At 45.8% G+C, this 13,058-nt stretch overlaps 1 protein-coding gene across 7 annotated transcripts in view; it reads left to right on the forward strand.

Annotated features, from left to right (window-relative positions):
- Positions 1–13,058, forward strand: part of MGA (MAX dimerization protein MGA) — a 242,418-nt gene that overhangs the window by 209,705 nt on the left and 19,655 nt on the right. For all 7 annotated transcript variants that reach the window (XM_073586415.1, XM_073586424.1, XM_073586433.1 and 4 more), the window contains exons 18-23: positions 6,004–6,113; positions 6,445–6,493; positions 6,597–6,715; positions 6,861–6,909; positions 8,282–8,461; positions 8,545–8,656. In XM_073586415.1, the coding sequence (XP_073442516.1) occupies positions 6,004–6,113; positions 6,445–6,493; positions 6,597–6,715; positions 6,861–6,909; positions 8,282–8,461; positions 8,545–8,656 (619 nt within the window). The remainder of the gene's footprint in view (positions 1–6,003; positions 6,114–6,444; positions 6,494–6,596; positions 6,716–6,860; positions 6,910–8,281; positions 8,462–8,544; positions 8,657–13,058) is intronic.

A 13,058-nucleotide genomic window follows, 5' to 3' on the forward strand; every position in this document is an offset into this window, starting at 1 on the left:
AACTGAATCTTACTGTGAGTAATTCTGCCCTGCAGACTTGACACTCTCTTCTGCATTCTCTTCCTGTCCCCTAACCTTCTGGCATCAGTTAGTGGGTCTGCGCATCATGCCTAATAATCCTAAAGGAGAGTGTTCTCATCCTCCTGCTTCCTCTTCTTCTTCCTCTGCTCTTATCAGACACTTTCTATGCTCTTCGTGTAAATGCAAACTCCCTTCAGGTTAGTCCTCTCCCCGCTGTCAGGACTGCAGCAACCCCCCTGTGTCCACTACCCAGGAGCCCCCTTCTGCCCCAGGAGAGAGCTGAGCCCCTATCCAGAATGTGCTTCCTCTCGCTCTGTCTGTGACGGACATCACCATGGTGTCGCAGACCTTGGTGTCCGTTCTTGACAGGTTGCCCCTTTGTGGTTGCTAGTGGGTCGCTGGTCTCATCGGTTGTGCCTACCAACATAGGCCGTAAGAGATACAGGTCCTTTTCCCGCTCCATCTTTCCCGGAGGTCTGCCTCTTCCCGACCCTCCTCTCCAGAGTCAGGCGAGGCGATTTCGGACTCCCTATCAGAGGACGACTCGGACCTGGATTCTGACCCACTAGCCTCTAGTATGAGACATGGTCCAGAGCCTCATTGTGGCGGTCAACCAGACCTTGAGCATTTAGGATACCTCACAGAACCTGTAGAACAGGTGGTTTTGTTTAGACGGTCGAAACCAGCTCTCAAGGCCTTTGCCCCACATAATTTGAGGAGGTACTTGCTAACTGGACAGCCTCCCCAACTGTGGACCCTCCAGCTTTCAGACTGTCAACTAACACGGTCCTCCGGCTTACAAATGGAGCATCCCTCACGGACTCCAATGACAGGATCAAAAAATCTTTTGCAAAGTCAGCCTTTGAAGCAGCCGCTTCTACATTGTGCCCGTTCTTTGCCTCTACTTGGGTGTTAAAGTCCATAGCTGCATGGGCTAAACATCTTCGACAGGGCATTTCTTGCTGAAGCTCAACCGAAGGAATTGGCCGACCTCACGGACCAGATTTCTCATGTAGGGAAGTTACATGGTATCTGCCTCCCTTGACTCCGCTTCTGTTTGGCTTCAAGTTGGACCAGATTAAGGAGGCCATGGGGGCCATATTTGCAGTGCATATCCCCGGCGTGAACAATTGGCCCGCTGACTTTCTCAGCCGCGAAGATCTCGCGGCGGGAGAGTGGTGCTTGCATCAGGAAGTCTATCAGATTTTAATTCGATGGGGTACTCAGGATGTGGACCTCATGGCGTCCCGCCTGAACAGGTAGCTTCTTCGTTTCCAGGTCCTGCGATCCTTTCGCGGTGGGCGCCGACGCTCTGGTGATTTCCTAGTCACAGTTTGCGCTTCCCTGTCTGTTTCCTCCCCTCCTCCTTCTTCCCAGGCTGTTGAAGAAGATCAAGGCGGAAAGGGTGCCGGTCATTCTGATTACACCGTATTGGCCCAGAAGGTGTTGGTTCGCAAGATCATCAATCTTCTTGCGGATGCCCCCTGGAGGCTGCGAAACAGACTGGATCTTCTGTCCCAAGGACCGATCTGCCACCAGAAATCTCGGTCGCTCAATTTAACGGCGTGGTTGTTGATACCGCGGTTCTGAGAGCGTCAGGGTTTTCTGATCGGGTGGTTCACAACATGATCCAGGCTAGGGAGCTGTTACGGTTCTGCAGCACAGGACTAGGGTAGAAGGAGGAAAACTGACCCTGCACTGCTGCTAGGCTGATGCCCTACGATGGAGTTGGTGACCCATTTCTTGTGAATAAACCCACCGACGATCCTAGGCTAATCTCAAGCGAAGATGTTTAGATAAGGGGAAGGGGGTCTCTGAAAGATATAAGGGCTGGGTAAAAAAACAGGTCTCCTCCTAATAGAAAACACAAAGAAGGCTGCAGAAACAAACAGAAACTGAGACTAGCAGAACCAGAGAACCCAGAACTGCATTAATTAAACACACAGAAAGCAAGGCAAGGCTCCAAGCCAGACTACAAGCGGATTAACACTGTTGTCCAGCAAGGAATGGGAGACAGGTGCAAGCTAATAAAGGGAGATACAATCACCTGAATAAAGGCAAACACCGCACCAGGGGAAAAAGACCAGCAGCCAGAACACTACAAGAAAATGGCGGATAATCACAAACTGAGCAGATTCTAACAGAAGCCGTCGTCTTCCAGGGTCTATTATTGGATTTGGAAAGCCTATTTCAGCTTGTGTGAGTCTAATAACATCCCGCCTATGCCCTTTTCTCTCTTTTCCATTTTGGCGTTTCTCCAAGTGGGACTTGACACTGGTCTTGCTCTTAGTTCGCTAAAGGGCACTTTCAGCACTTTCTATTTTCCAGAAAAATGTATCCTCACATTCTCAGGTCAGAACTTTTCTTCAAGGGGTAGCGCATACGGCTACCCCGTACCGGACACCTGTGGACCCCTGGGACATGAATCTTGTCCTGGAGGACCTTTGGATTTCTCCCTTTGAATCTCTCCAATAGGTCTCTGTCCTTTCTGTCTTGGAAGGTGGCGTTTCTTGTGGCCATCACCTCCATTAGGCGTGTCTCGGAATGTGCGGCTCTTTCATGTCTCCCTCTTGGTTCTTCACTAGGACATGGTGGGTTTGCGGCCTCTACCTTCCTTCCTTCCTTCCCAATGTGGCTGCCTTTCACCTAAATGAGGATATTGTCCTCCCTCCCCTACTGTCCTGCTCCGACTCCTCCTCTGGAGCGTTCACTGAACAGGCTAGACCTGGTCAGGGCGCTGCAGGCCTATTTGGCTAGGACCGTCCCCTTTAGGAAGACGGACTCCCTTTTTCGTCATTTCAGAAGGTGCGCAAAGAGGCCTGCCGACCTCCAAGGCTATGATTGCTCGCTGGATCAGAAGTGCAATTTTGGAGGCTTACCGGGTCAAGAACAGAGTGCCTCCCCATGGGATTAAGGCTCACTCTACCCGGGCAGTGGGCGCCTCATGGGCTGTACACCATTGGGCATCCGCCCTACAACTTTGCAAAGCAGCAACCTGGTCTTCCATTCACAGGTTTGCCAAATTTTATAGGATCCATACCTACGTTTCGGCGGACTGCTTTGGGACGTCCCATGGTTCCTGTTGTCCCCCTATGACACGATAGATAAAACAGGATTTTTGGTTGCTTACCGTAAAATCTGTTTCTCGTAGCCTTCATTGGAGGACAGAGCACCCTCCCATGTTTATCAGCTCTTTTTTCTGTGTTATATTGTTAAAGTTTGAGTTGTCTGTTTTGTTTCTCTCTGTCTTGTTGCTGCTCGTGTTGCTTTCTCACTAACTGATTAACCTAATGCCAGTCGGTGGGGTGTATATTGCGGAGGAGGAGCTAACTTTTTTTGTGCATAGTGTCAGCCCTCCTAGTGGCAGCAGCAAATACCCCATGGTTCCTGTGTCCCCCAATGAAGGCTCCGAGAAACAGATTTTATGGTAAGCAACCAAAAATCCTGTTTTTTGAGGGAGTTTTATTCCTCTTTCTGTGGCTTTGCTTTTAAGTTTAGTGTTGGGACTTGCAAGTGTGAGGACCCTTGACGCGGGTTGCGAGCTTGCATATCTTGGGCAGGGTCCTCTCTCCCCCTGTACCATTCATGACTTGTATTGTTTAAGATTATTGTACTTATTTTTTATTATGCATACCCTTTTCACATGTAAAGCGCCATGGAATAAATGGCGTCATAATAAATAATAGTAATAATCTTGGACGAAATATCGACCAATACTTCATATATTATGGACATTATATATTTTTTTGTATGTTATTTTTCATGGTGCATCAAAGCTCACCATTTTTGGCCCTGTAAACTAGGGTGTCTGCTCTCATGGGGTGCACTTAGATAGTGCTGGACAGCCCGCTTAATCTAGCAGTATGGGCGTCGCTAATAGGCTGTAAGCCAGACACTGTGCGTGACAAGCATCCTATATGAGGCTAGTTTCACACTAGCATGTGGAGGGATGCGGACTTCCTCCGTGAAGCGCCGCGCACGGCCGCACCTCCTCCAGTCAGCTCCGAACGCATCGTGTTGCAGTTTGGTGCGGATGCCGCACCGTCAAAACGACGCATGCTGAGGCATCCGCATACATCGTCACGGCCTGCGTACCTAATGCTAAAGATAGGGTACGGAGGCGGAGCTGACCGGAGGTGCGGCTGTGGGCCGAGCTTCACGGAGGAAGTCCGCATCTCCTCCATACGCTAGTGTGAAACTAGCCTAAACCTGACATAATTAAACTGATCAATCAACATAGATCACATGAGCTACAATTCGCTCTTCATAACGATCAGTTCAACAAATTCTTCAAGAAATGGTCTGTATGGGACCATGTCTTCCCTCCCCCGTTAGTATGAGTTTGGTAGGATTTTTATTTAACAAAGTGGTCCCTCAACTTGATTTGTGACACACCGTTTATTGTACTTTACCCATTACTTCGATCGCTATGTTTGCGCTTGCACTTGATTTTGTATGACCTAACGTCTGTTGCGTCAGTTAATGACTCGATGTTAGTCTTGTCTTGTTTTGTTTTGAAAAAGAATAAAACTTTGGAAAAGAATTTCTAAGTAATCACTCCCTCCATGAATTGGTAGGTTGTGAGTGGTTGATTCATCAGTATTTTGCACCTGTGTTGCTGCCATCTTTACTACATGGGTTTGCTGCATCCGGACTGTATTAGTTAGTATTTTTTACTCTTCTTCGTGGCTTTGCTTTTAAATGTAATCTTTCCTGATGGTCCCATAAGCTCAACGTTCGTCTTGCCCTTTTTTTGTTCGCATTTATGACAGTTATTACCCTATTAGTCATTGCAGCCATTTATAAAAGTGATATTACCGTATTTTTCGGACTATAAGACGCACCCAGGTTTTAGAGGTGGAAAATAGGGAAAAAAATATTTGAAGCAAAAAATGTGGTAAAATATTTAATAACATAAATAACATACTATTATATGTGGTGTCATATATAATAGTTTGTTACTATGTTGGAAGCTACGGGTAGAAGATGGTGCTGCGGGACCAGTGTGGTGTCTGTAAAGTACTATATGAAGACGCTGGAGGTGAGTATAAGAATGGGGGCACAGGGCTTATATTTAAAGCACCAATCCAGCACTGAAAAATAACACTGGAGTGCTGGTTTAAGATCCCATGGGAGAACTATAGCTCCCAGCATGTCCTGCAGATCCTGTGGCATGCTAGGAATTATAGTTCACTACAGGAGTGGCAGAGTGCTTTTTTTATGTGTTGTAATTACGAACCTTTTAATTAATTCTTACTTGTACAGGCAGTGCAGGTCCCGCAGCCAGCACGCCACGCTGTGGTGAGGTAAAGAAGGGCTGGAGCATCACATGACCGCACAGAGGTCTCCCTCTTATTGCCTCACCACAGGTCATGTAAGAGGAAGCTGCATTGTTTCTAGGGCAGTGTCTGCAGGACCTGTGATGACATCATGAAGAAGGAGGGTTCTGTGCTGTCATGTGATGCTCCAGCCTGTCCTCTTCTTGACCTCACCACAGGTCCTATATGGGAGCATTTGGCATCAGCACAGCCCACACTGTGCTGTCAGGTATGCGGCGATCCCTCCTGTGGCACCCTGCTCCTGCCGCCTCCTTCTCCACCGGGCACACGATCTCCCCAGCCACTGCAGGAATCCGACGCTGGGGAAACCATGTGGATCCACTGTTTTATTCATTTGCTGCTCCCCGCCCACTGTTTGGCGCTGACAGGTGAGCGGGGAAGCGGCTAATGAATATTCCTTCACTTTAAGCATCGAGACAACTTAGTTTCCCCAGTGCTGGATTCGTGCAGCGGCGACATTTTCCTGCCTCTTGCGATTGGGATCCCACTCCGCCGCTGCCCCCATCCCCCATGTTACGTTTGGACCATAAGATGCACCCCACACTTTCCTCCCAAATTTGAAGGAAAATAAGTGTGTCTTATGGTCCGAAAAATAGTGTATGATATCTTAAATTATTTTTGATTCATTCTGTTTCTTTTCTAGAGTGAAGTTGAGGGGTCTGTGGACATTGAATCAATAGACGAGCTTTCTGAGAACATGAATTTCACACGTCTGAAGGCTTCTGCATTCCCTGTTACTTTTAAGAAGAAAAAGTAAGAATCACTTTTGAAGTTTGGAATTTTCTGCGCAATAAACTAAACTATTTTGACATTAAATAGCTTCATATAGGTATATAAAATGTTACAGCCTTAGGGTGTGTTCACACTAAGGTTTTGTTAGCCGACTTTTAGAAGCCAAAACTCTCTAAAAATCTCAAGGAATTGAAAAATGACAAATTTTTATTGGAGCGTTGGAAAGTTTCTGCTTCAAAAACTTACTGTGAGCATACCCTTAGACGACAGAAATCCTGCTTTAGCCAAAGTGATCTACAGTAACACAAGAGTGGTTATTTTAACGGGTCAGTTTTTTTTATTTCTTTGTTAGACATGGCTTGAAAAGAAAATTCTCCAAAAAGCACAAGAAAAAATCCAAGGTATAGTGAAGCGCTTGGTGTCTGTACGTTTTGCACAGCCGTAAACAAAAGGGATAATAAATAGTCTTTGTATGTAAAATTAATGCTTGCCTTTTACATCCAGAGCGAAGTTGATGACTTCGAAATTGTGGACATTGAAAGTGTTGATGAAGAGCTTGCAGAGAAGATAAATCTCACTGATCTGAAGGCTTCTGCTACTACTGTTACTTCACTTAAGGACGAGTAAGAATTACTTTTTATTTCTAAGGCAAACCTCGAATTTGCTGTGTAGTAATGTAGACTCGCTTTGGTAATCCATAGGTTTGTATATTTTATCTTGTCGAAATAGAAATTCGATCATTTTGCCATGACAAATTTTTTCTTCCAGATATGGCTCTGAAGGAAAACTTTCCAAAGTACCTAAAAAGATCTCCAAGGTAGAGTGAAGCTCTGAGATGTCTTATGAAATATGTATACATTTTTCAAGTTAGTCAGTGATTCTTTTGACTAGCTGTAATTATTAGTTGTCTGTCTGCTAGTCTTAATTAAGTTCAGGAGGATGATCTTTCTCCAACTTTGCCAGAAATATGCATGCTTGGCTCGGCCAAGAATGCCATCTTAAGTCCCTCTACATACAAGAGATAACTGTTGATCAGACTAAATTTTGTCCAATTTTTCAGCTCCCAAGTTCCCCATACACATGTACACTTATGCATGGTGTGTCTTTATTCTATATTAGGCAGCCACGGCCAGACCAGATTCAAAAGGAGCAAATGGATTGGCCATCCAAAATTGGGCTTGTTGGATCTTTCTCGTACTCGACATCATCTCTCTGGAGAGTCAGAAGGCTCCTATATACATTAATTAGACTGTTGGCCGATCCTGCTGATACTGGCAGGTTCAGACAACTTTAGTCTAATTGAATATAAACACATGGGCCATGCACACAGTGAACAAGTCTGTAGGGCAGTGTTCACACCACCAAAAGACTGAAACACAGAAAAACACAGTATAACAAACGTATAAAAATACTCTGCTGTGAAAAAGTAACAGTAAACAGCAAGTGCTAGTAAAAAGATGATAACAAAACAGGGTATGTGGTTGATACGTTTTTTTGCAAAAAATGTATACTAAGCCGCTCTACCAAATGTCAAGGTATACCCATATCAGAGTAGTCCCTAACCAATGTATTTAAAATATGACCATGTGTATGGTACCTATATGAGTAAGATTCAGAAAGGTAATGTCCGATGTGGACACGCAGAGTATTTTTATTCATTTGTTATACTGTGTTTTTCTGTGTTTCAACTTTAGTCTAATGTGTAACAGGGTCTTTAAAGGGGTTGTCTGGTTTTCTGATAAGTCTGCTGTCCCTCTATGTGTCTGCAGGCTTCTGAATCCTGACAGCGTATGGTGTGCACACCTTCAGGATTCACCAGTACTGCCCGCGAGAGTGAGCAATTTGCATACTTTTAGTCACATTTTTTTTTACTAGACGTGCCTGGTTTTTCCCAATACAAGTGAATTGAGAGAAGCTGGATATGTCTGGCTGGCACGTGACCACATGTGGGCCCGCTGTCGCCGTCAGTACTGGTGAATCTTGACTGTGTGTGCACTGGATGCTGTCAGGATTCAGAAGTCTGCAATCACTCGAAGATTGGACAACACCTTTAAATTATTGTCCTATTGCCACTTAGATATTTTGGATCCCTTAAACTATGTGAAGTCTTGATTAACGTATAACTATGAATCACAGCAGCACCAAACCATAATAATAAAAATGACCTTTCTATTTTTGGTATAATGAAGGTGGATGGAGAGGACTTGTCTTCAGCAGTGGAAGACAATGGTGGCAACGAATTTCATCGTAAGAACCACACAGCGAATGAGCGGAAGAGACGAAGTGAATTGAGTAATCTTTTTTATGAACTGAGAAATGCTCTTGGTCTTAACCTTCCTAAAGTTTCAAAGCGTTATATCCTAAAGCAGGTCCTGTCTATGTCTTCTGAAATAGCCGCAGCCAGATTACAGTCTTCCAGAAATGCTTACTTCATTTTCCGTTTTCCTTTCAGGCCATAGAAGAGATTAAGAATTTGACGGACACCGCTGATACACTTGTTTCAAAAAAGATACTCTTGTCCCATGCTCAAAGTGTTTTGGTCAAGAAAGTTTCTAATCTGTCAGGTTGGTGGAATATTGTGTAGAAATATTGTATGTAGATTTAATAAGTTTTGTAGATTTAATAGTACAGGGTGGGCCATTTATATGGATACACCTAAATAAAATAGGAATGGTTGGTGATATCAACTTCCTGTTTGTGGCACATTAGTATATGGAAGGGGGGAAACTTTTCAAGATGGGTAGTGACCATGACCAAGTTTATGACCACATATAAAATGTGTTCAAAGTGCTGCCCATTGTGTTGGATTGTCAATGCAACCCTCTTCTCCCACTCTGAGGGTTCTTACCAGGTCTAGTTTGTTTAGACTCTGCTCTTGAGGATGAGAAGGGGACAGATAAAAAGAAGGAAAAACAATGTCCTCATTGAGATGAAATACAGAAAACCACCTTAGGGAGAAAGGATCTGATCGGACGTAGCACTACCTTGTCATGATGGAATATTAGATGAGGGGAATGGCAAGAGAGCTGTGAGTTTCAGACACTCATAGAAGTGATGGGTACCAGGAAAGAAACTTTCCAGGAAACAAGTGAAAGGGAAATTTCTGAGGTTAGAATAGTGACTGTTGAAGAACAACGAGCACTAAACTGAGGTCTTAAGGTTCTACTGGAGGCGAGTAAGGGGGAATGGAGTGTGTGACTCCTTGCAAGAAGCTCTTGATCTGCACGCCAGACGATAGATTCTTTTGATGAAAAAGGATTGAAAAGGCAGACACCTGCACCTTGAGAGAGCTGAGAGACAGGTAAGATTCCAAGCCGGATTATAGGAAGGACAAAATGTATGGCAGATGAAAGACCATCGGGAAGATCCGATTTGTTTCGCACCAGCAGAAAAAGGCTTTCCACATACGGTGGTAAATGCGAAAGGAAGAAGACTTACTAGCCCTGATCGGAGAAGCCGGTGTATATCAGAACCATGGCCTCCACAGCCATGCCATTAAATTGAGTGGCTGAGAATTCTGGTGGAAGATCGGACCCTGTGAGAGAAAGTCGAGTTTCCACGGTGAGTCCGGGAGAAAGTTGATTACTTCTGCGTACTGGGGTTGTCTGGGCCAGTCTGGAGTGATGACAATGGGCAATCCCTCCTTCTTGATCTTCTTGACCACCTTGTGGATCAGTGGCAAGGGGGAGGGCACAGGTATGGGAGGGAGAACTCATACTAAGGAATTGCTAGTAAGTTGTGTGATCTAGAGACTAAATGAGGGATCTTGCGTTTCAGTTTTGACGCCATCAGGTTGATATCGGGAATCCCCGGTCGGAGACTAATCTTATGGAAGATCGACTAATTCAGGGACCACTCGCCAGCGGCAAGACCCTCTCAGCTTAGAAAATCGGCAGCCCTGTTGTCCACTCCTGGAATGTGTATTGCTGAGATCATTGGTACATTCTACTCTGCCCATAACAGAATCCGCCTCACTTCTGCAAATAATGCTCAACTTTGGGTTTATTCTACGTGGTTTATGTATGCCACCGCCGTGGAATTGTCAGTTTGGACTCGAATCGGATGGTTGAGGAGAAGATTCTACCAGTGAAGTAGAGCAAGAACGATTGTCCTGAGTTCCAGAATGTTGATGGGAAGAGACCATTACTGGCCGATCCATCGGCCCTGAATTGCTGAGTTCTGAAAAACTACTCCCCAACTGACAAAACTGGCATTTGTTATCACAATCTTCCAACGTGGTGGTAGGAAAAATCTTGCGTGATGGACTAGTGGCGATAGAGTCCACCATTCTGGGGACTTCTTTATCCGCGAGGGAAGTGTGATTAGTCGATCCAGGGAGCGAGTCGACCTGGCCATCTTAATAGACAAAGAGGTTGAATTTGAAGAGGACGTGACTGAAACTGGGTGAATGGAACAACTTCCATTGACACAACCATCCTGCCTGGGACGCTGATACAGCAGCAGCGTGAATGAGGAGCTATGCCCCTGAGGGAGACAATCCTGCGTAATAGAACAGAGTTCTTCTCTCCGGGCAGGAAAAAAAAAACCTTGATCGCTCAGTGTCGAGCCACATCCTCAGAAAAAGAATACTTTGGACCGGGGTCGGAGACTACGTTGGGAATGTTAATAATTCAGCCTAGATGATAGAGGGTGTCCAAAGTGATCTTTAGACTCTTTTGACATGCTGAGGAAGACGCAGCCTTGAAAAGAATATCGTCTAAATAATGGGTGATGAAAATGCTTCTGCTCCAAAGAATGGCCACAACCGTATCCATTATCTTCTGGGTGCAACGGCTAGGCCAAACTGCAGCACCGTGAATTGTAAGTGGGATTGCTGTACTGCGAATCGAAGAAGTCTCTGGTGAGGAGTTAAATGGGAATTTGTAGGTAGTGTGAGGTAGTGACCGGTGTTATATGCGAGGGTTGCTGTGTCCCCCTGGATGCGCAAAGAAGCATATGGAGGCTGCGGGAATGCAGTGTACTCACAGGCATAGCTGTGATTGCAATGCAATAAAAGTAAATGTTGGTCGTGGTAAAGCTATTTGTCCAAGGCAGATTTAAGAAAACCTTGTCTGGGCTTTTATTTTTGAAACTGACTACAGGTTGGTAGTAGGGCGGTCAGTTTCCTAACAAACCGTGTTTTCCATGTGGCCTATGGCCACAGTTTCCTTGTAAAAACCCCTGCAGTAGAGGGTTGGGTGTGTCAGTTTTGGTTTTGCAAGTGTGCAGAGCAGAAGGCTCTGCAGAGCCAACCTGTGTGAAGCAACATAAGACAAGCGGCGCCAACAGGCCTGGCACCCCTCAGCGTACACGGCGGTGCAGTCGGCCACGGCAACCAGTCCCAGTTGCGGACTATTTAGTTTCCCGGCTGTGATCCGGAGGTGGACTGTGATGTTTCCCAGCTGCGCTGCGAACCAGAGGATATCGTGTTCTGTATATTTTTGTGAGTACGCTTAACATTAAAAGAGACTTTGCTTTGAACTTTGTTGGGTCACTGCCTCATCACTAAATGTCCACTGACCATAGGAATTCCTTTGGTTCCGTGGAGGTTATCACCGACCGAAGTGACTCCTTTCTGAAATGGCATAGCCGAACATGTTTGTTCAATAGCTTGAGATCCAGAATGGGCCGAACGGAGCCTTCCTTTTTGGAACTGCGAACAGATTTGTATAAAACCCAGAAAGTGTTCTGATGAAGGAACAGCAACGTTAACCCCTGCCTCAAAGATCACTGATAGCCTTCAAAAACCCAGGTATGAGGGAAAGGTTCCTTGGTGGGACCCAGACGTCGTCGATCACGGAGAGCCATTTGTTAAGGAAATGAAGGAGACGTCTTCCCACCCTGAGAGGCTTCCCAGGTGGGAGCAGCCCGTCATGCTGAGGACAATCTGTTGGATCAGACTCCTCACGTCCTGTGCTGGTAGGCTCATCAGTTATTGGTCTGGACCGGGAATTTCCAAAAGGAACGAAACTGCACCGTTCGACGTTTGGGAGGCAGGCGTTTAGGCCTCTGTTAAGGGCTTGGAACGAAGACCGGAACTAAATTTTAAGATGACAGCTACGGGAAGGAGGTAGGGTTGGGAGAGAGCGCAGTAGACGTGATATTGAGTGATTTTGCCCCCAGTGATCACTACTAAATGGAAAGGGACATTGCCTTAGTTCCTGCATGGCTGGGAATTAGATGTTAACCTATTTTAAAAGGAGCCCCCTCACTGCTTCGATGGAGATACCTATCCTAAAGATCCAGAATCCTTCTTGGCAGACTTGAAATAGAAGACTAACATCGAGGTCCTGGGTGTGCAAACCTTTGGGCGGCTGGCCGCAGATCTTCAGGCTGGCATCAGAAGGCCTGCAGCCGATATTGGTTCCGTCTTACCACCATGCACGTCTGGCTCTGTAGGGTAGAGCGAGCCAGGGGTGGGATGGCGAGGACTGTCTGCCTGTCCCTTTGTGTGGATGCCCTGAACATGTTTGATGTGATAAGAGGATAGGGTCCTTTCCGGGAGACAGTAGTAACGCCATCCAACACTGTGCTTTTGGTCTTTTAGGGGAAGAACAGGGTGACACAATTCCACTCTGTCGTGTGTAACCACAAGTTGAACCTGCAAAATGGAAACAATAAAAAAAACAAGTCTAAGGTAGAAACGGGGCTGAGAGCAGAGCTGTATCTGCCTCCTTCTGACACAAATCTAAAACTGATTCGCTTCGTGCCAGTTGATGGGTATATACTGTCAGGGAGGAGCAAACTTTTTTGCACCGCGTCAGCCTCCTAGTTGCAGCAGCATATACACCCATGGTTTCTTGTGTCCCCCAATGAAGCGATGGAGAAGTCATAGTTTCCTACAAAGCCTTTATGGCCCTACCAGGTTTGCACTACTTTAAAACTGATGCGTTTCTGGAGCAACAGAGGCCAGTGTTGCGCTAAAAAGGCATCAGGTTTTATATGGTTTCCTTGGATCCTTGTTTT

This window comes from Dendrobates tinctorius, unplaced genomic scaffold (genome assembly GCF_039654945.1).
Source record: "Dendrobates tinctorius isolate UK_male_01 unplaced genomic scaffold, ASM3965494v1 ptg000010l, whole genome shotgun sequence".
NCBI lineage: Eukaryota > Metazoa > Chordata > Amphibia > Anura > Dendrobatidae > Dendrobates > Dendrobates tinctorius.